This window comes from Peromyscus maniculatus, chromosome 3 (assembly GCF_049852395.1).
Source record: "Peromyscus maniculatus bairdii isolate BWxNUB_F1_BW_parent chromosome 3, HU_Pman_BW_mat_3.1, whole genome shotgun sequence".
NCBI lineage: Eukaryota > Metazoa > Chordata > Mammalia > Rodentia > Cricetidae > Peromyscus > Peromyscus maniculatus.
The window spans coordinates 87,336,341-87,361,859 of NC_134854.1; the positions used below are offsets into that span (position 1 = coordinate 87,336,341).

At 40.1% G+C, this 25,519-nt stretch overlaps 1 protein-coding gene across 2 annotated transcripts in view; it reads left to right on the top strand.

The window, feature by feature from the left end:
• The window catches only part of Prdm5 (PR/SET domain 5), a 222,759-nt gene that overhangs the window by 163,092 nt on the left and 34,148 nt on the right, over nucleotides 1-25,519 (top strand). For both annotated transcript variants that reach the window (XM_076566884.1, XM_042273429.2), the window contains exon 13: nucleotides 23,120-23,205. In XM_076566884.1, coding sequence (XP_076422999.1) covers nucleotides 23,120-23,205 — 86 coding nt within the window. The remainder of the gene's footprint in view (nucleotides 1-23,119; nucleotides 23,206-25,519) is intronic.

Genomic DNA, 25,519 nt, shown 5'->3' on the forward strand with positions numbered 1-25,519 from the left:
TGCGTATGTGATTGAATCCAGCTGGGTGTCATGTGTTTAAAAGCAGAGGCTTTAAGGCATAAGTTCCAGCACAGAAAAAATAGACCCAATCAAACAGAACTTGAATGATTTCATCCGTGTGAATTTCATGTATTTTAATCTTAACTTTGCTTTCATGAAGAATACACAGTAGAGAAACATAAATTACTCATGTTACACATTACTCTGAATGTTTGAAGTATTATTTTTTTGAAATCCAAGAATTTTATGTGATAAAAATATCAAATATATTGTGTTTGCTCTGTTTTCTAGTAATATTTCATATTATGTATATTTTAAAGTGTATTCTACAATTCTAATAATTTTGCATTAAATGTAATTTATTGTATATCTGACTCTGTGCCAAATTGAGGCATGGTGAGCCCATGTGTACACTTGTGTAAGTAGGTAGATTTTTATACACTTGCGGGGGAAGGAAAGGGAGTAGACTATGTGTGTGTATACACAAATAACTGTGTAACAGCTTGTTTGTGTGGTCATTTTCTTATCACTATATTTTCCTGTTTAAATTCAGACCTGTTTCATAGTCCCATTCCCAAACCTGCTTTATGTCATTTGAATGACAAGTCTGTTTGGTAATAACATCCTGCAGAGTAGCTGGAGCAGTGTTGCAGAGCTCGAGGCTGGTGGCTGGGCTTCTGTAGCAATCTGGACATGGCTTTCTCTTCCATGTGTGAATAAACAGGATTTTATTGCATCCTCAATAGCTGAGCGTCCACTTACTCCCGAGAGCTGACACCAGGCCCACCGAGGACGTGGCTTCTATGGGTACTGTGTGCTCTGACAGAAGAGCAGCAGAGCCCTTACTGTTTGGGGTTTTGCTAAATTATCTTTTTCTCTGCTTTTATTTTTATTTTCCTTTGTGAAATCACATGATCTCATCCACCCCCTTTTTAATGGTGTTTTGCAATTTCTGGTTGCCCTGTAGCATGCCAGCAATATGGAATGGTCAGTGAAATGTCAACACTTCCAAGTGAGATGGTGCTTGATAGTAGCAGGCAGAACATAGTTCTGTGTGCACAGTGTTTGACTGAGCAGTGCACACACTGCTCCACAACACCTTACTCTTGACTTTCAGGGACCCTAGGAAGTGCTCGTTTCCATCCACAGTTGTTGACCACACTAGCAATTTAAGCAATGTATCTTATTAGAAAATGTAAGAATATTTATTTTGTTGAAAATGGCATAGGAAGTTCATCCCAGGTTAACATGCTCTTATAGAAAATAACTGCTTTCCAACCATAAGCCATTAGTGAGAATGAAGACATTGACTTGACTGTCTGGATTTTGAGGAGACAGCTAGGTTTTCATATCTGTTTCTTTACTCATCCTTCAATGAGTAATTGAAGTTTTAGAACATGCAGACATGCTGCAGAGTATTTTAATGATCTTGATCAAATAATTTTGGGTATTATTTGCTACTAGACTAAAAATCAAGCTTTCAGATAAGGATTGCTGCCGCATGCAATCTAAAATTATTTCAGTGACCCTTTTCTGTTCTATCACTTTAAAATCCATCTGTCTATGTTATGTTTGGAATGAACCTTTCACCCATGAAGGACTCTGTGACAGGATGCACAGGTCATTTGGGAAACATCTTCTCATTGAGTCTCCACATTTGTTAATGCCATTGCTGAGCTCATCAGCCTGCCCATTCAGAGCTCTCCTCTGCTTCTCTTTCACTTCTGATATTTTGTAAGGATTACTGCTGCACTGTCATCCCTGCATCCTTTCTTTGCTGTGTATTAAAAATATTCTCCAAATAGCCATTTTTAATACCTAGACTTTGTCATTAGTTCTTTTTCTTTATATAAGAAGAATGACAAAAGCAATAAGCTCAGCTTCCAGCTCTACCACACAGAGCCCTTCGAGACCAGTGTCATATGTGTGGCGAGAGTTTCCCATCCAATTCCCATATTGAGAAGATGGCGCTTGACAGTTAGGTTTAATAACATCAATCATTTTGTATTGATATTCTCAAGTGGAAACATCATTTATTGCTAGTGTATGTGGCTGTGATGAATGTGGTGAACAGTATAGAGTTTGAGGCTATTGCTTTGACCTATACCACTAAACCTGCAGTTTTCCCACTGCCACTTAGCACCATTCATGTACGTGTCAACATGGCTAAAAGGAAGGTTATACAACAGCTTTATAAGGAAGGTAGTTTTTGACCTTGTATGGGATGGTTTTAGGGATCCCTGGGAATGCACAGGCTACATTTTGACATTTTGAGAACTGAAACTCTAGAAGGACATGCCAGTTCATGATAAACATCTAGGGGAAAGTGTGTGTGTGTGTGTGTGTGTGTGTGTGTGTGTGTGTGTGTGTGTGTGTGTGTGTGTGTGCATGCAGAGAAACTAGAAGAAGCCTGCAAATGAGCCAGCCAACAGGGGCCATTCTGTATAACTGAGACCCTGTCACTAACCAGGCTGATATTGCCTCCATCCATTGCTCTACCTTTCTTGGCAATAAGGTCTCTACCTGTTGCTGTTGCAGAAACATTCTAATGTTCCTGCTCTTGCCTTTTTTGCAACCAGCTGGTTAGTAGGAAGTTTACCAGATCTGACTCCTGCTGTATCTGTTTGTTGTTAGGCTGCCCATGCTGTGTTTATAAAAAAATATTACGTTTCCAATTTGGGCATAGATGTTATTGTATTTCAGAGCCTTACTCTAAAATGTTCCAGCAGGTGGCAAAAGATTGAATGTTGCAAAAGGGGTTCTCATAGTAGCCCTTGGCTGATGTTTAAAATCATGTAACAGGGCTTTTTGTCTTCTGAGTTCTATTTGGATTAAAAAACAAACAAACAAACAACAACAACAACAACAAAAAAAAAAACTCTCCACTGTGGCAGCTGCCCTACTGAGTAGAAGCAGGCCATAGGGTGTTTCTCACTATGCTCTGCCTTCTTCTACTCTACTGTTGGCATCAGCCTCACTGACAAGAGAGCTGAATGAAGTTCAAATTCTGCCTACCACTTACTAGTGGTATACTTTTGAGCAAAGTACCTATCCTCTGTAGCCCTTGTTTTACCTCAGAGGTTCTTGCGTAAGGAGGTAAATGAGGTCTTGTTTGTAGGACACTTTGTGCTGGTGTGCATGAGACATTTGATTGTTGTAAGCAAGAGCACAGTGAAACTACTGCACTGGACCACTGTGTGGGCAAGAAGAAAGGGTTATTTGGGGGAAATTCACAACTGCCATGGCTGTCCCGCAGGAGACAGAGAAAATAGCAAAAGGAAATGTGCAAGCCGGAATAGCTTAGGAGCTGGCATGGGGACATTGGCGGGTGTTACTAGGGAATGGATGCCCCATTGCTGGAGATATTCAGCTGTAGGGAGATAAGGGAAGCAGTGACAAACAGAAACCTGCTTCACAAGTTTATGAGGGATACTGATTTCAGGCTTTTGTTTATCCAAGAGCCGTCTTTCTGTTTACTTAGTCTGACTCCAGCCTGAGCTGAGCCCAGACTGTCGTTTATGGCATTGTAGCACTGCCATTTTGGGGGGCCCACTTTGGACCTGAGAATTATTACAAGCATTACCTTGAAAATTCTTACTGGCATCAAAATTAAGATTCCTTTTCCAAAGTCAAATACGTTTTACTCATTAATATTTATTTATGTTCTGTTTTTTTTAAACAGTAGTTTACTGAGAATTTTTAAGTTAATATCTTTTCTTCCAACTTTATCAAAATCTTAAATTGGGTGTATGTTGGATTTTCTAGACGCATCTTTGTTGAATGTTGATAAAGAATTAGTTTGAGCCAGGCGGTGGTGGTACATGCCTTTAATCCCAGCTCTCGAGAGGTAGAGCCAGAGTGATCTCTGTGAATTCAAGGTCAGCCTGGTCTACAAAGTGAGTTCCAGGACAGGCTCTAAAGCTACACAGAGAAACCCTGTTTTGAAAAAAAAAATTAGTTTGACTTCATAATCAGCATAATGAAAGTTTCTGAGTATTAATTTTAACAAAATGTGTTTTAAGTGGCTATATTCCTGATTTAGACTTTTAAATAAAATTTTAAAGAACTTGGTTCAAAGAAAAAAATATAGTTTGAACCCTGAATTGTGGGTGCTGATTCTTCCTTGACACTAAGCTGTAATAATCTTCAAAATAGTTCTAAAATTTAGTATGTTTAGCAGTCTGTATGTTCTTGCAACTTTAAAATCATGTCTATAATAGATTTACATACATTTGAGAACACTCCCTGCTGCTGGGAAAGACAAAGACAGTAATGTTTACTAAGTGAATAGAAGAACCTTCTTTGCTGAGAGATATGTTAATAGTTAAGAAGAAACTGCTAATCTTTCTTTTTTTAAATTAAATTTATTAATTTACTTGACATCGGGACTCCAGTTTCTTCTCCCTCCTCTCCTCCCATTACCTCCCCTCTTGCCCCACCCCCAATCCATTCCTCCTCTGTTTCTGTTCAGAAAGGAATGGGCCTCCCATGGGTGTCAACAAAGCATGTTATATCAAGCTGGGGTAGTTCTAAGCTCCTCCCCTCATATTAAGGCTTGGTAAGGCAAACACCATGAGGACTAGGTTCTGCACAGCCTACCCCTCCCCAATGCTCCAGTGCTAGGAGCCCCACAAGTAGATCAAACTATACAACTGTCACACATGTAGAGGGCCTAGGTTGGTCCCATGTGGGTTCCTTAGCTGTTGGTCCAGAGTCCTGTGAGGAAAGATTAGTTGTCTCTGTCGGTTCCCTTGTGATGACCTTCACTCCACTGGCTTATACAATCCTTCCTCTCTCTCTTTAACAGGATTCCTGGAGCTCAAAACTGCTAACCTTTATATTCTAATCTAGGCTCTCTCTTGTATCCAAATCCTTTGCTTTCTTTTCCATTCTCATTCCTATTGCTTTATCATGCAGTGGTGGGAAACTGGCTCCAAAAAGAACAATGGATCATGTGGTTCAAGATCCAGCTCACCAATATCCATAGAGTTATGCGTTAAGTGAGGGAGTCTACAGTAAATATTTGGCAAACCATTCACAAACTTACTGTTACTGACTCTAGCTAAGAACGCCTAAGTTTAAGTTTTGTTTTGTTTCATTAGAAGAATGGTAGAGGATATTGATACTTAGAATTGTTCCATCTACATTATTTGCCATGTCTTTCCTAAAGAAGTTGGAATAACTACACACAATTGTAAAATCTTTCACTGTGTAGTCTCTTATTTAGGAGAGATTTGAATGTGTGTGTGTGTTGATATATTGTGTACCCTAATAAAATTTGCCCGAAGATCAGAGAACAGAACAAGCCACTAGATTAAACATAGAGGCCAGACAGTGGTGGCACACACCTTTAATCCTAGTTGAGAGGTAGAGATACATCTGGATCTCTGTGAGTTCAAAGCCTCCCTGGACTACATGACATTGATTCAGTATAGGAGAGAAACAGAGCCAGGCAGTGGTGGCACACACCTTTAATCTCAGTATTTGGGAAACACATATGCCTTTAATCCCAGCACTAAGAAAGAAGTGATATGGTGGGTGGAGAACGGTATATAAGGTGTGAGGGGACAGGAACTAAAGCTTTTTGGCTGAGGAGTCCTAGAGGTAAGACAAGGCAGTGGCTTGTTCCTTTGTCTCTCTGATCTCTCAGCATTTACTCCAATATCTGGCTCTGTTTTTTTTTTTTTTAAATTATAAGCCCTTTTAAAATTCGTGGTGTGTGTGTGTGTGTATGTTCATGTGTGTGTTGTGTGTGGTGTATATGTATGTTGTGTGCATATGTATGTGTTGTGTATGTGATATATATATATATATATATATATATATATATATATATATATATATGCCTGTGTGTGTGGTGTGTTTGTGTTATGTATGTGTGTGTGGTATGTGTGTATATGTGTGTGGTATGTATATGTATGTGTGTGTTGTGTGTGTATGTATGTATGTAGTGTGTGTGTGATGTATATGTATATGCATGTGTGTGTGTATATGTGATGTGTGTGTGTGTGTGTGTGTGTGTGTGTGTGTGTGTGTGTGTGTGGTGTTGGTCACCTTCATATAGAGGACACTCTAGGGTTGTTTTTCCTTAGTTACTGTCTTGTCTTTACTTTTTCTTTATTTTTTCAAGACAGGTTTTTGCAGCCCTGAAGCTCACAAAGGAGCTGGCAGGGAGCTCCAGGGATCTACCTTCACTATCTCTGCAGAGATGTGGTTATAAATATAAATATACTTCTTTACCATAGTTGTTCTGCAGTTGGAAAACAGAACTCATCCCTATAGTGGACAGTAATGTGCAGGCAAATGATGGCATTTACTTTGATTAGATGCCATTTTTATTTCTAGGACATAATAATCAATAGTTGGACTTTTGAATATACTGCAGTGCAATGAGATTTTTATAGAGTAAATAGCCATTTAATCATTTCTTTTCATATATTGAAGAAGTCAATTTAATTTAGATACTCAAACTGATTTTCCCTTATTTGGAAAGTCCATTCTTCTTTATGACCTAAAGTACCACTTGTTTTTATCAATGGGGACATGAGCCTCTCTTCATTTCTTCCTTGCATGTGACAGTTGTCCTTCAGCACCTCCTAGGTGGTCTGGTGACAGAATCATTTTGTAGAACATTGAAGATAGATTCTGCTCTATTGGTTTTCTTAGAACAGGTTTTGTTTTTATTTGCCTCATAATTAATGGACACTATAGTATAGGTTAGTGATAATTAGATATTGGATTACTACCTGGCTGTAGTTCTGGGAGTCATCTAGTGTTTGTATTTCTGTCTTCATTGTTCCTTGGCAGTATTTTAAAACCTGACCTCACAATTCTTTCATGTTATGATCAGTTTTATTCTTTCCTACTTTAAGTGACCAGTCAGCTCTTTCTTCCTTGTGATCTTTCTCCTGTCTCTGCCATGTTCCCACTGCCAAGTTCCCACTGCCAGCATTCTGTGGAACCAGGGTGAAGTCTGACAAAGCCTTGTTGTTTTTGCTTTTTTTTTTTTCTATTAATTTGGAAAACATTGTTTTTATTAACATTTGTATATACCTCTAAAGTCATTTACTCTTTATAATTTAGTGAGTAGAATCAAGATGTGACAAATCCTAACATCTGCTAGAAGCCTCTTACTGGAGGGAGGGCCTAGCAAAATGCGATGATTTGTGTGGTCTCATGGCTTCCTGTGGTTACTTAGAACTAAGCAAAGATTGGAACTGTTTCTAACATATCACATATATCACATTGCTGGCCTTTTTATTTCTTGTTCCTTGGCCTACACTCGACTTTCACTATTGTTTTTGAACTTGTATACATGCTATTTGGTGATATTTTCTTCTTAATATATCAACCGGTTGAGAATAGTGATCTTAACTGGATATGTGCATGTCTACAATCTTTTACATGTGGCCAAGCACTCCATTTATTAAAAGCTTTCCCACCTCAAAAATCATCTCTAATACATTATTATTTAATATCTGGTACATACCCAGGGTGTGGGGTCATCAAGTCAGGTCAGACGCTTCCAATTCAATTTTATTGTCTGTGTACTCTTTATTTTTTTTTTTTTCCGTTAAGGGGAATTCTTCCACCCCCTTTTTATTAAGAAAACTTTTTCATTCATTTTACACACCAATCAAAGATTCCCCCTCTTCCCTCCTCCAGCCCCCCCTCTCCCTCCAACCCACCACCCTCTCCCACCCACAATAAGGCAAGGCCTCCTATGAGGAGGCACATCCAGTAGAGGCAAGTCCAAGCCCTTCCCCCTGCCTCAAGGCTGCATGAGGTGTTCCATCATAGGTAGTGGGCTCCACAAAGCCCGCTCATGCACCAGAGATGGATTCTGATCCTACTGCCAGAGGGCCTCCCAAGCAGATCAAGCTACATAACTGTCTCACCATGCAAAGGAGTCCCATGTAGGGTTCACAGCCATTGTTCCAACTTTCATGAGTTCCCTCTAGTTTGCTTTGGTCATTCCTGCATGTTTCCCCATCATGATACTGATCCACTTGCTCATAGAATCCCTCTTCTCTCTGCTGAAGAATGGATTAAGAAAATGTGGTACATATGCACAATGGAGTACTACTCAGCAGAGAAAAACAATGACATTATGAAATTAGCAGGCAAATGGATGGAACTAGAAAATATCATCCTGAGTGAGGTAACCCAGACTCAGAAGGACAAACATCATATGTACTCACTCATAAGTGGATACTAGATATAAAGCAAAGGTAGTCAGGCAATAATTCACAATTCCAGAGAAGCTAACTAACAGGAAAGACCCAAAGAGGGACTCATGGACCTCCCTGGGAAGGGGAAATAAATGCGGTCTCCATGAGTAAACTGGGGATGAGGGGTGAGCAATGGAGGGTAGGGGATAGGGGATGAGAACATAAGGGAATGGGATGGTTGAGCTGGAACAGGGAGGGAGGGGGAAAAATGAAAGAGATACCATGATAGAGGGAGATATCACGGGGATAGAGAAGAAGCCTAGTGCTAGGGAAGTTTGCCAGGAATCCCCAAGGATGACTCCAGCCTGGGCTACTAGCAATAGTGGAGAGGGTGAGTGAACTAAACTGGCTTGCCCCAGAGATCAGACCGGTGACTACCCTAACTGTCATCACAGAACTTTTCTCCAATGACTGATGGAAGCAGATGCAGAGATCCACAGCCAATCACCAGACAGAGCTCCAGGAGTCCAGTCTTTAACTCGAAGCTTTACCTCTAAATGGTTATCTCCACTGAAAAACTGGACAATAGTCCCAACAGTGTGGTGTTTTGTTAAGAACAGATATAGTTGCATGTGAAGGGTATTGTATAGTTTTAGCACGATCAGTCAGTGTGATGGTGAGGTGCTTTGGTTTGTATTTCTGCAGGTGCTCAGACTCATTTAATGGTATACTCTTGAGCCTTCTATTCCTAAGTCATCTTGCTCATCTCTCCATACACTGTCACTGCAGATATAATGTCTAGGCTGCAGACGAGGGGTTGCTGTCAAATGGGTGCTGGCTTGGGGTGACTGAAGAGGCATACTCAGTGCCTTGCTGTCACTGTTAGTGAAGGTGAACCTTTAAGTCTGTGTCTGGTGGGCAGCTCTGTAATTTATCATCCAGTTTCCTATGAGGGGTCAGCTGGAATGGTGGAGCACATTCTTCAGTGAGTTTATGGCTTCTCTGGGTCAGTGACAGCTGAGGCTCATTCAGCAAGGGGATCCACAGACTGTGACATGAATTCCATTAGTTCATAAATTATAAAAGAAATTGTGGGAGATTCTTTTTGTTTTTTTAAGCTTCAGGCCAGGAGGTTAATTATGCGCCTAGAGTTAACTTTCCCTGTTAATAGATAGCGGCTGTGTTGGACACTCTGCCCCAGCTTCTGCACACATTGTTATTTGACTGTGGTAATAAATCACTGTCTTTGGAAGTTTTTGTTATTGTTGTTTGTTTTTTGTTTTTGTTAATACCTATGATCAGCTTAGAATTAAAGGATTGTTGTATTATAGTTGGATTATACTTGGAGTTCAGCCGTTGTTTTTCTTTCCTCCTTAATACTTTTCTAAAGGGATTAATTCATTGTGTTTGAATGTTTGCTCAGACATTATAAAACCAGTACCTATACAGACATATAAAATTAATATGATATTATATATAGTATATATAAGATATAATTATATGTAAGTGATTTAAGACAATAATGAACAGATAACAAACACATGGAACTTAAACTTGTCTTTCACATTTTTATAGGCATTAAATGACCATATCTGCTGAGAAGGAATTTATTCAGCTCTGTTTTTCCTAGTGATTGTTTACTGACTTGGGCCCCATCAGAGGTTGATTTCTTTTGACTTTCATTTATAGTATATTCATCTATATTTTCCTTTAAAAACTTTTAAAACCCTAATTTTTAAAGGTTTATTTATGTATGTATGCATGCATGTGTGTGTCTGTGTATTTGTGAGTGTGTGCACATCCCTGGGCAAGTATTCATGTCTGTGGATTCACAGGGGTCAGAAGAATCTTCAAAATGCTCAGAGTTGGAGTTAGGGGATTCATAAGATGTCCATATTATCATTTGGTTTCTGGGAAGTGAACTCTGGTTCTCATGATTCTCTAATAAGTGCTCTTAACCACTGAGACTTCTTTCAAACCCATAACCACTAATTATAGGCACACATAATAGCATTTATTAAGTCAATATTTGCTATAGGCTGGAATAAGAGGCACAGAGGGAATAATAGAGTGACATTTACCTAGAATAAAATGTTATGAATTCCCACCAAGTAAGTTAGTAGTAGTTACAGAGACTTGGTTATGTAGATCATCTGCAATATTCTGCCATTCATGTAAGTTGCATTTTCATAATCTCTCCCTTCCCTCCCTCCCTTCCTCCCTCCCTCCTTCCCTCCCTCCCTCCCTCCCTCCCTCCCTCCCTCCCTCTCTCCCTCCCTCCCTTTTCTTTCTTTCTTCATGCTGGGATCCTGCAGGCTGGCAGTGTCTTAGGCCCACAATGTTTGATTAACAGTGTCACAAAGCTTCACCTGTTCTTGCATCATTAGATAACATCACTAGCATGCCTGCATTTAACTTAAGCTGCAAACATCACTTTTGGTTTGGGTGGTAATGATTGCTTAAGAGTTTCATGTGTTTTATAAGTGTATGCATCACCACTGAACTACTTCCTAATCCTGTCTCTTCATGGGGTGTAGTGAAGCTGAAAATACATTTCCTTTAATGTTTTCTCTGCCATTCTTATAATTATCCCCCAAGAACAGTTCCCCATATTCTTCTTCTGCAGTTCCTGGAGTCTGCTTCAGGGTTCAGTGAGGTTTTATAGCTTATCCAAATTTATAGGAGAAATTAATTCTGAGTTTCTTACCGTTCAGAAGTAACGTGCTTTGGGATCCTCCTTGCTGGCACTATGTGCGAAAGGTCCTCTGTGTGTAAGCACCCGAGCTTCAGCCGCTTCATGACTCCACCACTGCTGCGGTGCTCATGAATGCCATGTGAAAGAAAAGTGCTGGAAAACTTTCAAGATGGAAAACAACTAGGTGAAAAGATTAAGGATTTGCCTATCAATAGCTGACTTCTAGAAACAAGACCAAATCAATGATTGCTGTTCACTGCCTCTCATCGTCACAGGGTGGGACTTGGACAGGACAGGACATTTCAAACTTCGCACTTGCTGTGCAGCTCTCTGTTCTGAAGCAGTCCATGGCCTCTGCGGCACTCACGCCAGGACTGCAATAAAACATCTCGATCCCTTCAGACCAGTTGCTGTGAAGGGGCCACTTATGTTGATGCTTGGACAGACAGGAGCACTCTGTGTGTAAATAGACCACATCTCTTTCCTTCCTAATCCTGGCTAAATTTAGGATTAGTCCTTCTCCTCCTCCTCTCCTTCTTCCCCCTCCTTCTCCCCTCCTCCCCCGCTCCTCCTCTCCCCCTCCTCCTCTTTCTTGCATTTCCTACCTCATTTTTATGTTGTTGTTTTTGTAAGTCGGTGACTTGGGGGTTGTGTTTCACCTCTTTGCTATTACTGCTTCAGAATGGAAGTTAGTGAGTGTGTGGCTCTTTCTTCTTCCTGTTTTCCAACAAGTCTCACTTGCTTTATTAACAGAAGGATCCAGCTTCTAGAAGATTCCTTAAAACACATTTTTAAAGGAAGAAAAGGCAGGGAGTTTTTGTTTTGTACTTTTGACAAAATTCTGTCTGACTTGATTCGTGTGGCACAAGTATTTTAAGTAGTAAAGGTCTTATTTGGCTTTAACATTTTATTACTGACTTTAATACAGTGTCTTTGTAAATGTCAGATCCAAGACTTTGCTGTCTTTCCTTCAGATGTAACCTCTGACTGGTCAGATTCAGTGCCACTCCAGTAGATTTGATTAATGGGGACATTCTGTGATTAACAAGGTGGGGCTCAGCGAAGTCAGTGGGGTTTCATGGCTCTTTGGCTAAAGAATAAACAAGTTTTTCAGTTCACAGGAAGGTGCCGAGAATGAACTCCAGCATCCCATTGCTCAGTGTAGCATTTCACCTCTCAGCACTGTTCTTCTCATTTATTAATATTAGTTCTATAAATTGAAGGGATTGGATAGTAGTGTTGAAAAAGTGATTCGGTAAGTGCTTCCAAAAATAGATTTTTTTCTTAAATATTTATGAGAGTTATGAAGTTTGGTATATATATTTTTCTTTTTTATCTATGCTAAGTGACAAAATAAAGAATTTGAAATCATTAAAATGTACTTCTGGAAAGCATCTAATCTTACCTTATCCAAAAAATCTCTTAAAACTTGTATATATACATTGTGCATTAAGCTTTCTTTTTGTTTATTAAAATCACTAGAAAGTACAATAATTATGCTTACAAAAGTTATGCTAAAACATAATAACATAACTTATTGTCATAATCAGTTAACTTTATATTTGTGGTTAATTGTGACCACCATTACTAATCTACTCAATGCATATTGTAGCAGGAACAAAATTTTATTCTCAGTCTCCTAATAGAAAGGTTAGATTGACTTCTTGAGTTAAATACATGAGTTAATTTAAGAATATAAAGATTGAGCCGGCTACGGTGGTGCACACCTTTAATCGTAGCACTTGGGAGGCAGAGGCAGGTGGGTCTCTGTGAGTTTGAGGCCAACCTGGTCTACAGAGAGAGATCCAGGAAAGGTGCCAAAACTAAATATGGAGAAACCCTGTCTTGAAAAAACAAAAGAAAAAAGATTGAAGTAGCTTGAAATACTTTACTTAACCAATTTTGTGTTATTTGATCACAGATCTTTGGGAAAGAGTTGGATCAAGATGTTGGCTGTTAAGCAAGTGACACGATAAATGGTGGATATCCCGTGATTTCCTGGCTGTAGAAACTTCTCATCATTAAGATGCATGCTCTTTCCTTCCAGTTCTTTATGATTCTCATGCCATATTAGGTCATTATTGTTTTGATACTTGGCTGTGACTGAGTTCTAAATCTTATATTAAGGTTATATTACATAGAACAATACCATTGCAAAAAAATGGAAATATTCTTACTGCTTGTAGTAGTGGGCATTTGTCATCAACATGCATTATGTTGTTATAGCTTCAAGGTGACTTGATAGGGTCTGGCTGGATTGGGTCAAGGGGCTCCCTGTGGCTTCCTTTCATTCCACCAGATGCCCTTGAAGGTCTCTTTCCAAGCTTCCCCACATATTGTATATTTAAAGGTTGTATTCCTTTCAGTTGTGGCAGCAGTGAGAATTTGGGGACCTTTATTTCAAAGCCAGGAGGCTCAAATACCTTCTAATTGACAGATAAAGAGTTGTCAAAAAGGTGTGGCTAGATAATTAATGGAGAAGCTCCATTCACTTACTGATTTACGCTTTTCAGTTACCTGTAGCTGAAGATCATCACCTGCCTGCTCCCTTGCCTGGGGATTTTTCCCTAAGCATATTTTTTCATTAGATTTTCTTGATATATTTTTGTTTATTTGTAGTTTGTTTCCTGAAATCCAAGGCATAAACTTGACCATGGTATATGCTAAAAGAAAGAAACCTATTAAAATTAATATATTAGTTTCATGGTGTAACCACATTATGCCATATTTAAAATTAACCTTTTTAAATTACCATCATATTTCTATTTATTCCTTGATGTGTCCAAGAAAAGCACAGTATCCTTAAATTTCACTCAGTGTCAGACATAATTTAAAGCATAGAACTCATTAATTTGTATTAGTTAAATGGAAAATGTTTTGTTGCACATATGTCCACTTAAATATGATTTATGCTGCTGTGCTTATAAAGCCCAACCATAGCTGAATCTTACGATGGACATGTCTCTCAAGATATAACTTAGTATATATCTATGTTCCCATTTACTTTGGACTTGTCTTAAGTATACATTCCCAATCTGTCCTCTTTTTGTCAGATAAATTTTGATGGATAAAAAGAATGCCTAAGTCTGCCAAACTTAAGGGTCTGTTATCTATTGTCAGAAGCAGCTTTTGTTGTTAACTTTAGAGTTTTAACTGCTCTGCACAGATTACTAGCTGTGCCATCTATGGGAAGGCATTAAGAATGGGTTGCAGTTCTGATTCCACCATTTGATGGCTGTATTGTCTTGGTAAATTGCTAATCCTTTCCCTGCCCCATTTCTCTCATTTATAATCTAGGTATTTGAATACTTAGATCACAGTATTATAGTGAGTGAATATTGGTTATATAGATGAAGCATTCTGGGGGAGGGGGCACGCACGTGCATGTAGAGAACAGTGATTGATGTTGAGGATCTTCCTCTACCACTCTCCTTATTTTTTGAGGGAGTCTCACTGAACCTCAAGGTCACAGATTTTGCTGCCAGCTCCAGGGATCCTCCTGGCTCTGCCTCCTAAGCTGCTGCTCACAGCTTTTTGCTTCCCTGGGATTCCCAGCTCATGTCTTCATCCCTTCACAGGAAGCAATTCACTCACTGAGCCATCTGCCCAGCTCACAGAACAGTGCCCGAGAGCAGATCTCTGAATTCCAGCTAGTGTTTGAATTTAGATTGGCTTCTAACTACACTTGATTTTTTAAAAATTTCAAGATTAACTTGTTTTCATGTGAATATTGTGGTTATTTTAACCAAAATGACAGACAGTATCTAAATCTTTCAGAGATAATAGAAAATAGCAATGCTTTGAACTTGGTCCATATTGTATTTCAAACAGTATAACTTAATCATGTTCATATAAGGAAGAAATGTTCATATTGTTAGCAGTTAATCAAAAATGAAGGCTAGTACTTGTTCATAGCACAATAATTTGATATATACGCAAAAATATGTCTTTGAGTCATATTAGCCATAATAAAACATTGTCTGCAATTTGAATAAAACCCAGGAGTAGCCATTTGTCTTTAATATACAAATAAGGCAACGACTCATCATTATTAGCATGGTGATTGTCAGGTGTCTTCAGCTTCATACTGTGTGGAGAGCAGGCAATAACTGTTCTTGGGGCCTATAATAGGCAGGAATGACCTAAGAGAGTAGTGAACGTGGCAGATTAATGGGGACAACCTGACTGATTTGGCAACTATATACTCTAGCCTTCACAAAGTTTATGAAAGCCTGTTTTATACATTACAGGTGGATAAAAAAAAAACATTATTAAGGCTGATACATCACAAAAAGGTCTCATTACTTTTATCAATTATTTCCTCAAAAGAACAATTTTGTGTACAGTGGCACGAAGAAGAAGCATTACTCTATCTAGCCCTCTGTAATCCACAGTCCTTTTCCAGAGTGACCAAGCTTCTTCCCCTGAGCTACTGCTGCTGCTGCTGCTGCTATGGGGCCAGTGTGCATCATCCCTTCTCTGATGATCTTCCTGGGGTTGGCTTAGGGAGCCTAGCCTACTCTGGCCTCTGGAGGGGAAGGGACTTACAGTAGCATGACACACTTGCTGCTTGAGTCAGATCCCCGGTTCTGACATGTTCCTGCTACTACCCATGGCCCCTGGTTTTCCATTGGCCGCAGCTGGCTCTTGAAAGGGTTCTCAGCTTGGGGAACAATTTCCACTCTCAGCATACTTTCTTAGAATGAAGAAAAAGCTCATGTCACACTCTGGTGGTGGTGGGGGGGGGGAGCATAATTGCCCACCCCTAGGACAAGCTTAATTTTTTTCTTTGTTGCCTGTACCATTTTGTCTTTTCTGTCTTCTATGAACTCAGCTACAAAGCTTTTCAAAAGTTGACTAGCACAGCATTTGGATTTTTGCTATTTCCCCCACTGGGAACACTGAATTGATAGGGACATTACTACACCAGTCTTCAAGTGGCCTGGAGAGATCTGTTCATTGGCTTCGCCCCCTCTCCCATCTTGATTACTTTAGCACTTCACATTCATGCTGGTTTAAATTATGTAGATCTGCCAGAGCCTCTTATGCATCATAAAACCATGTGTCATCATTGGTCTCAGCAAAGCCATTAAAGCCCTGACGCTGTCCTGAGGTCCCTATTGAATCAACCTCTTAAAAAAAAAATTTATTATTTTTATTTTAAGGATCTGAGCATTCTACCTTCACATATGTAGGCACACTGTGTATGTTCCTGTTCCCTGCCGGGGATCAGAAAATGTAGGATTTCCTGGAAATAGACTTAAAGACAACTATAAGCTACCATGTAGGTGCAGAGAACTGAACCTGGGTCCTCTGCAAGGACAGCAAGTGCTCTTAATTGTTAAGCTGTCTCTTTAGCCCTCAACCTCATTAACCTGTCTGTAACAGCTTTATCTGGCCAAGTGAGCTGGTTGTCAGCCACTATCTCTCATTCTCTTTTACCTCACTAATGCCCATCCTTCCTCTGTTGTCTTCTAGTCCCGTGTATTCATGCAGCCTTCAGCAGGCAGTAAACAAGTACTCTTCATGGCTCAAATTCTGGTTCCCTCATATTTCCCTAGGTTATGCAGCCTTTGTTTCCGGGAGGAATGGGTAGTTGTGTTACTTAGCTTTTCCATTTCCAGGGCATCCTTGGATTCATTCCCTCTACCCGTGTCCCCACAGCACTACAAACTTGCCTGTAAGAGGCTCTTTGATTTCTTGTTGTAAGTCTTCCTCAAGTCAAGCAGGTCAGTTGCTGAGTATTTCTCAATTCTCATAGTTTCCTGTACTGAATCATTTTTAAAGTTGCTGTCTACATGCTGATCATGGATTTCTCTTCTTCTCTGTTAATGGGGTATGGATCTAAGGCATGTCTTCCAGCACGTTTACCACTTTCCTTTGTTCCTCCTCACTATCCAGTTTGAGGATACAAGAAATGCTTTTGAGCACATCTCTTACATCCTGCCAGCTGTCAGTAAAGGCCAGCCAACATGTCTGCCTCATGCTCCCACTTTTGTTCTTTTACTATTCTCAGAAGCTGATGCAGGAGATATAATCTGCATGTGCTTTTCTTGTTATAATTCTCCATACACAGGACTCTCTTATTACCTACAGGAAAGGCCACTCAGCAGTCACTACAGCCTGTTTAAAATCCTGCCCTAAATATCCTCCTATTGGGAATTACAATATCTTTTCTAGTCCATCTACCACTTGAGGGATGTACTTATTGTCATGAGGAAGACCCCATCTATCAAAAAAGGCATACTAGCCATACCATGTCGAAGAAAAGAGCTGCCCTGGGATTGCCCTGCAAGGGTCCTCTATTTTCAGAGGGCTCAGATTTAATTGCATGTCTTAATGTCCATTTATAGGTTTTCTGTAGCCTGATAATAGGTTTCTTCACTGATGCAGTAAGCGAAATTAAGCTGAATTGAAAAGTAAAAGAATAGGTTTATTTGAGCAAAGCAACTCCCTGGTGGGTTCTCCAGTTCCAGAGATCGAGGCCAGAGAAGTCATGTGCCTAAACTGGAGCAGGGAGGTTATATAGCCTATAGGCAAGGGGTGATGATGTGTCCACCACAAGCTGGGTTTGTGCCCAAGAATGGTAAAAACTGAATGCTTTAGGCTGGGACTTGGACTGCTGGCAACTTCAGGGAAGGAGCTGATATAGCCACCAAGAGTGCGGAACTGGGCTTTTTGTTGCCTTTTCTTTGTTGGAGATTCTCTGAGAGGGTAGGCTTTGGAGAGGTGGGGGGAAATGGGGCTTCTCAGATGTTGTACAAGTGAGATGGGGGTTCCAACCAAACACCCATGCCAGGAAAGACACGGCTGCACTATAACAAAGAAGCACACCATCTAATTGCATTCGGGGAAAGGTAGTCCTATCATAATTGCCCTTTTGGACACTTCAGTGCCATATGGATCAGTCTTGCTGCATGTTTCAGTACCTGTCCCTGGGATAGGTACTGGGAGAGGTACCAGCTCACTTTTGTTTCTTTCTTTTTCATTTTTATTTTATGTATATGAGTGTTTTTCTTACATATGTATCTATGTATCTTGGGCATGCAGTGCCATTACAGGACAAAAAGGGCCTCAAATCCCCTGGGACAGGAGTTACAAATGATTGTAACCCAGGTCCTTTGTAAGAGCAACAAGTGCTCTTAAGTTTCTAGTTCTAAGATTTGAGGTTTTTTTTTTTTTAATTTTAATTTTTTTGTTCTTCTTTCGTATATTATACCCTGACCTAGACTGCAGTTTCTCCTCCCCCAGCCTCTATTCCCCACCTCCCCTCTCCCCCAGATCCACCTCCCCTCCACCTCCCCTCTTCCCCAGATCCACCTCCCCTCTTCCCCAGATCCACCTCCCCTCTTCCCCAGATCCACCTCCCCTCTCCCCCAGATCCACCTCCCCTCTCCCCCAGATCCACCTCCCCTCCACCTCCCCTCAGAAAAGAACAGGGCTTCCAGGCACATCAACCAAACTGCAACAAGACCAGGCACATACCATCACGTCAAGGCTGGACAAGGCAACCCAGTAGGAGGAAAAGAGTCCCAAGTGGGCAAAAGAGTCAGACACAGCCCTTGCTCCCTCTGTTAGGAATCCCACAAGGACACCAAGCTACTCAACCACAACATATATACAAAGGACCTAGATCAGACCCCTACAGGCTCCCTGATCTCTGCAAGCTCCTATGAGTTCCAGTCAGGTGATTCAGTGGGCCGTGTTCTCATAGTTTCCCTGATCCCTCTGGTTCCTCCAAGCCTTCCTTCCCTGCCTCCACAGGACTCCTGGAGTTCTGTCTAATGCTTGGCTGTGGGACTCTGCATCTGCTCCTGTGAGTTGCTGGATGAAGACTCTCTGGTCTCTTTGATGATGATTCTTCTAGGCTCTGGTCCCAGAACACTCTTCAGACAGGACAAACTATAGGTCGAAGGTTTTGTGGCTGAGTTGATATCCCACTTGAGGCATTGGCTGGTATAGGCTTTGTGTTCCCCTTTACTAGGAGCTTTGCTAGGGTTATTCTTGTAGATTCCATGGAGTTTCCATTGTACCAAGTCTCCACCTTGTCCCTGAAGTGCCCCCCTAATTCCAATCATTTCTCCCAGTATTTTCTCCCCTACACCTGATCTCTTCTGTTCCCAACCCTACTTACCCCCAGCTCACCTGAGAAATATATTCCATTTCCCCTTCCCATGGAGATCCTTGCATCCCTTTTTAACTCTTCCTTGTTACTTATCTTCTAATTTACAGCTAATAGCCACTTATAAGTGAGTTATTACCATGTTTGTCTTTCTGAGTCTGGATTACCTGACTCAGGTTGAATTTTTCTAGTTCCATCAATTTGCCTGCAAATTTCATGATGTCATTGTTTTTAACAGCTGAGCAATTCTCTATTGTGTAAATGTACCACATTTTCTTTACCCGTTCTTTGGTTGAGGAGCATCTAGGTTTTTCCTGGTTTCTGGCTACTATGAATAAAGCTTAGCACCATTTGTGTTAATTCTTCTGGAGAGATGTGAGTGAATGTCTCTCTATCCTCAATAGAGTGCTGGCATCAGCCCAAAACAACAATTCCACCTAATAAATGAATGAGTGATTAAGGAATCTGTTAGTGTATTAGACTTACTTTTAGAGTAGGGGGTTTATGAGTAGGGGATTACCTGAGTGATTCAAAGACAATTGCATCTAAAACCCCACCCTAGAGCATGGGTCAAAATTCATGAAAGTTATATCCCAAGAGCTCGCTGCATCATAGTGAAGACAGCTTGGCTGATAGGACATTCTCTCCCCAGAAGTTGCTACTGCTGACATAACCCTGGGGAGGGGCCTTGAGAGTCATGTAATTCCCAGGGACTTCCTGGGCCTTGTAAGGTTTGTTTACTTCCTGATTCTTATAAGCCTCCCTCCTCCATCCAGGAGAGAATGTTTCAACTTAGGAGAAATAGGTACACCATGGTTTGCAAGAAAAATTATTATTTGTCTGTGTATCATTTCAAATTTTTAATTTTTTAAAAAAATGTATGTTTTGAGTGTTTTGCCTTCATGTACATATGCATCATGTGCATGCCAGGTAAGTGTAGAGTTAATATGTGGACTTCAGATACCTTGTAATAGAGTTTCAGATGATTGTGAACCACGAAGTGGATATTGTGAATCAAAGTCAAGTCCTCTGCAAAAGTTACAAGTGCTTTTAACCTCTAAGCCATCTATCCTGCCCTCAAACTTTTTGTTTTTATCATTCTTTATCTGCAATCTAGATTTGATTTGCTGATGAATTCAGTTAGTAATAGTTAAAGAGGAAAGAAACAGCTCAGCATTCCTTAATATCAATAAAGTAAAATAAATGAAATAAATGTACTTTTAAGAGTCTAAATATTAGCTTTGTATGATAATGCCTATAATCTTAGTACAAGGCAGAAACATGAGGGTTGCCTTTGAATCTGTGGCAAGAATTGTCTATATTGTAAGTTCCAGGCCCTCTATAGTTATAGAGTGACACTGTCTTAAAAACAAAAACAAAAATTAAAACCACCAAAGACTGTTAAAATTACTTGTAAGATTTTATGAGGAGGAGGATGAAGTCATTTGAATTTTTATGCTGCAGGAATAAGACCATTAGCATGAGTGTATGCTGTTTTTTCCAGTCCTGATACTTCTGTGGATGGTTATGTTAAATGCTCAATAACTCAATAAATGGCAGGGTCCACTGCACCCCAGGTCCTGCTGCAAACCTAATAGGTGCACTACTGTTAATGTCTTCATATTCCAGTCATCCTGAGGAGCATCTGTAGCAGGAATTTTAGATGGTCTTGTTAATAAAATCAAACCTGAGCCAGGTATTGAGGTGAACTCTGGAAGATCAGAGAGACAGAACAAGCCACAGCTAACCTCACCTGTCCAACTTCTCAGCTAGTCTTGTTTGCTCAGACTGGATGCTTCTGTGTCCTCATCCCAATGGCTCTCAGCTGAACTGCTGCTTGAAAGCCTGAAGCTTAACCAGCTAAAAGCTTAACCAGCCAAATGCTGCTAGTTTCTGGTCCTCATACCTTATATACCTTTCTGCTCTCTACTACCACTCCCTGGGATTAAAGACTTGCTTTCTGGGATTAAAGGCGTGTGTCACCATGCCTGGCCATTTCCAATGTGGCCTTGAACTCACAGAGATCCAGAGGGATTTCTACCTCTGGAGTGCTAGGATTAAAGGTGAGAGCCACCATTTTCTAGCCTTTGTATCTAGTGGCTATTCTGTCTCTGACCCCAGATAAGTTTATTAGGGTGCACAATAATTTGGGGAACACAATACCACCACAAGCATCCCACGGTATCATTATGACTGGAGACTGATCTATGTAGAACTGAGTTAAAAGGAGGTGTCTTTGACAGTTCTGAAGTTTCTCCTTTTCAATAAATTTTATTGTGTGTGTTCAAGTCATTCACACTATTAGGAGACATAATAAATAATAAATAGTTATTAAAATAAATTAAATGAACACAACTATGACTTCACATTGCTACACATACTTATGTTCAATTTTATGGCAAGAGTGAATAACATCTTATTTAGGATTTGCTGTACAGTATGGATGTATGGGGGTTTTGTTGTTGTTTGATATCTGAATAAATCCACACAGCTAAGCAGGAAAGTGTATTTGGAACACATGAGAACAGAAGGTAAGATCATAAATTTAGAGTGATGCATGCAGAATTTGAGTTATTTATTAGGTATACAAATGTTAGACAGCTTGGTATATAGAGACTGAGGCTCAATAGAGATGGGAAGTAATATAAGCACATGATTATCATCTTATTAAAATGAGAAGTTATAATGCTTTATTGTGCCATGAAAAGCCACATGTCCTACAGTCACAATTATTACTTCAAGCATTCCAGGTGTACTGCCTAGTGCCAGAAGTTTGTTTCTTTTACAGTAGCTGGTAGATCTGCATCGTTTACTGAAGATACCCGTTCCTGCTTTGGCTGACATTGCTGTTTCTATTTTCTTTCCCTTATGGATGGTTGCAACCATTTTATGGTGCCATTTGAACCACTGGGACTTAAGCTACAGTTGATCCATACTCTTTTGACATAACTGACTGCCTGTCACTCTGAGGCTGTGATTTAAACAATGGCCAAGATGATAGCCTTAGAATGAGGGAAGCTGGAAAATGCCACCGTATGGTATTTCCGTATGGGCAGACCCAGTGTACCTTAGATCGGTCCTGAGTCTCATCTCGTGAAGAGGTGAAGAGGTTGGGGAGGAGAAAGGTATGGGAGAGGTGAAGTAAGGCCCCTTCTGGGAAAATGGTGAGGTTGAAGGACAAGGATCTCACCTCGGCCCTGGTGGGGTCATTGGAATAATTCATGTGATGCTCAGGTTCAATTCTAAAGAGCAGAGGACACTGGCCCTGAGGCTAGAAAAGACAGAAGATTTATTCTTGCTGAGGACATTTTCTTCTTCCCTTCCCTTTGCTGATCTTGGAATGTAGCAAGTTTCTAGCATCTTATAATGCTTGTCATGTTTGTCTATTGTTCAGTGAAAGAATAAAGGCAACTGAAGATGTGGACCTAACTTATTATTGTAAATAATTATGCTTTGACAAGTACAGCCTTGAATTTTTTTACATGTTAGATTTTGTCTTTTGTTTTTGTCACATTTTGTCATTTTTAAATAGAAGTTTTGTTTTCTTTTTTTGGGGTGGGGTAGAGTATATGTGTGGTCTTGCTTGCTTTGAAAAACATCCTTCCCATTTTCCAAATTACAGCCTTAATTTAGAGCTACTTGGTTATATAGAAAAGTGCGGGTCGGTTGTTGTGTAGTTTAAATACCAGTGACTCTGTTTAACATGCACCAGCTTTATGGGATTAGTCTGAAATGCATAGACATGAGCTACATTTATTTATATGAAACCTTTATAGGCAAAGTTATTTAAAAAAAAAAGTTAAAGACCTCCATAATGAGGATCATGGTCACAGAACAGACTGATACAAAATATTTTTTACAAGGTCTTAAAATGAGTGTGTTTAATTGGATCCATGTATTAGAAGGTCATGCGGCAGACCTGTGGACTGCTTGTTTGTTTCCAGGTGTTAGCCAGGCTGAGCTGGAGGGAATGCCCCAGGCCCCAGTATGTGCTTCCTGTATTAAGGTACTTCTGATGCCCAGCTGTGCTGGTACCGTCTCCGTGCCAGTGAGCCCCCCTGAGGAGCAGTGGCACTGAGGATGTGCTTCTGCTTGACCTGTCTCTGACCTGGAGGCTTCCTTTGTTTGTAGGTGAGCGTCCCTATCAATGCCCTTACTGTGAAAAAGGATTCAGTAAAAATGATGGACTGAAGATGCACATTCGGACACACACCAGGGTAAGACTATATTCTGTCTCATTTTCGTTGATCATAAAAGCCATACCTGTTCTAAAAGAAACATATGTACCATTACATGAGAAAATTAAAGTGCTGTAGCTGAAGTTATGTCAAAGTCTAGGGCAGACATTTGAAGATAAACTTTTTAAAGAAAAAAAAAAACAGTGAAAAGCAATGTAAATCCCCAAAGTGCCCTTACTTTAGACTTTGAATCAATTCACAGGGTTTATTAATGACACATTGCCAAGTAAATGTTAATACTTTAATCCTAGTAAATGTAGTTTTTGTCTTACAGAATAATCACTTGTAAAGAATATGCTTGACCACTGGGTAATATTTACAAGCAAGGACATTTACAAGAAAGACTTTGCAAATAATTTATATTGTAGGGAGGTGTGCAGAGCATGGAAATGTAGCTGAATGCATTAGAGGGTGCACCACAAGCAATGTGTCATTTTCTTTCTGAGCAGTTACCACCTCTCACTGCATTGGTGTTCTGTTATATATACCTTTTCCAGATGCAAGCTTCTGTCTCCTGTGCTTTAAAATGTTATATGCCACTTATCCTATGTTCAGATGTGTTACTTTGCTCACGGTACAGCTCAGGCACAAGTACCTCTAATCCTAGTACTCTGGGGTGGTGGCAGGACAACACTAATTTCCAGGCCATTCTTAGCTTCATTGGGACCTGGAGGCTAGCTTGTACTAGAGATCTTGTCTAAGAGAGAGAGAGAGAGAGAGAGAGAGAGAGAGAGAGAGAGAGAGAGAGAGAGAGAGAGAGAGAGAGAGAGAGAAAGAGAATATAACTAAGTATAAACTACATTGCAAGCTATAAAAGATTAAACAAATATTATAATATATAATAGTATAACTTAAATAAGTAATAGTCAAGCTACCTATTTTCACAATGAGTATTAATAAAGAAGCTTAAGTTAATTTTAAACAAGTTTAAGAGTTATTTTAGGACTGGTGAGATGGGTCATCAGGTATAGGCACATGGTGAGGACACTGGTAATTTGAGGACAATGTGTTGAAAAGTGACTATTTGTAATAGCAAAAGGTTAGCAACCACTGTTTTGAAGGATATTGCTTGCAATGTGAATTACATTCAGAGAATGGATTGCTGGTTTATTTTGTCAAACTTGACACAAACCTAGACTTACTTTGGTAAGAGGGAATTTCAGTTGCCTGCATTAGATTGGCCTGTGGCCATGTCTGTGGGCCGATTTCTTGGTCGTTAATTACTGTAGGAGAACTGGTCCCACTGCAGACATTGCTGTCCCAAAGCAGGTGAACCTGGGCTGTATGAGAAAGATACTTGAGCAAGCCAGGTGGTGCCAGTTCCAGATCTTGGATTCAGTTCTTACTTCCAGATTCCTGCCTTGAGTTCTTGCTCTGGTTTCCCTTCATGGACTATAAAGTGTAAGGTGAAATAAAGTCTTTCCTCCACCTCACTCCACCACCACCCCAAAAAAGAAAAATGTGAATTGATTCCAGCAAGCTATTGTTCTACCTTCTCCACATGTGTGCTACAGGACTCCTGTGAACACACACACACACACACACACACACACACACACACACACACACACACACTAAAAAGTTATTTTATATGTGAGTAGCAATAAAATGAAAGTAATGTATTTATGTTAAAGATGCCAACATCTAGGCAAAAAAGCATCCTAGTTCTCTGCATTAGAAAGTAGCAATGTTGACCACAGTGCACATTACATTGTTTCACTGGTTATTGGAGACAGAATCATCATACCATAGAACAAGCTCTATAAATTGCTGTGGGGGGGTGGTGGTGGGGAACCATACTGTTTTGGTTGCTCTAGAGAAAATAATAATTTCCAGTTCAGTGAACTTGGTTTTTTTACCTCAATGTAAGTTATCACTGAGAATAATACTAGTGGTTAAGTACCAATAAATACATATTGAACCAACCATGTCAAGTCACACATCTCCGCGATCATTTCAAGCCTTCAGATTTATTGACTTGTAACTTATTTAAGCCTCCTAGAAGCTAAGAGAGCCGTGATCATTTCTGACAAAGTGAGAAAGCAAGGCAAGGACATGCAACAATGTAAGGCTGCCTGTAGAAGCTTCTCCTGTACTGACTTGCTCCTTCCTGTCTGTCCATCACTGTGACAGAGTAGTGAGATTAAATAGTGTGAGAAAGGTAAGACACAATGTCACTTTTCCTGCTACATGGCTTGGGTATAGCTAGGGAACGACTCAAGAAAGCACTTCAGCATGCCACACTTAAAGAAAAGTAAAGCTTTTCCTAGACTCCATGTGGCCCTTCCTCCTT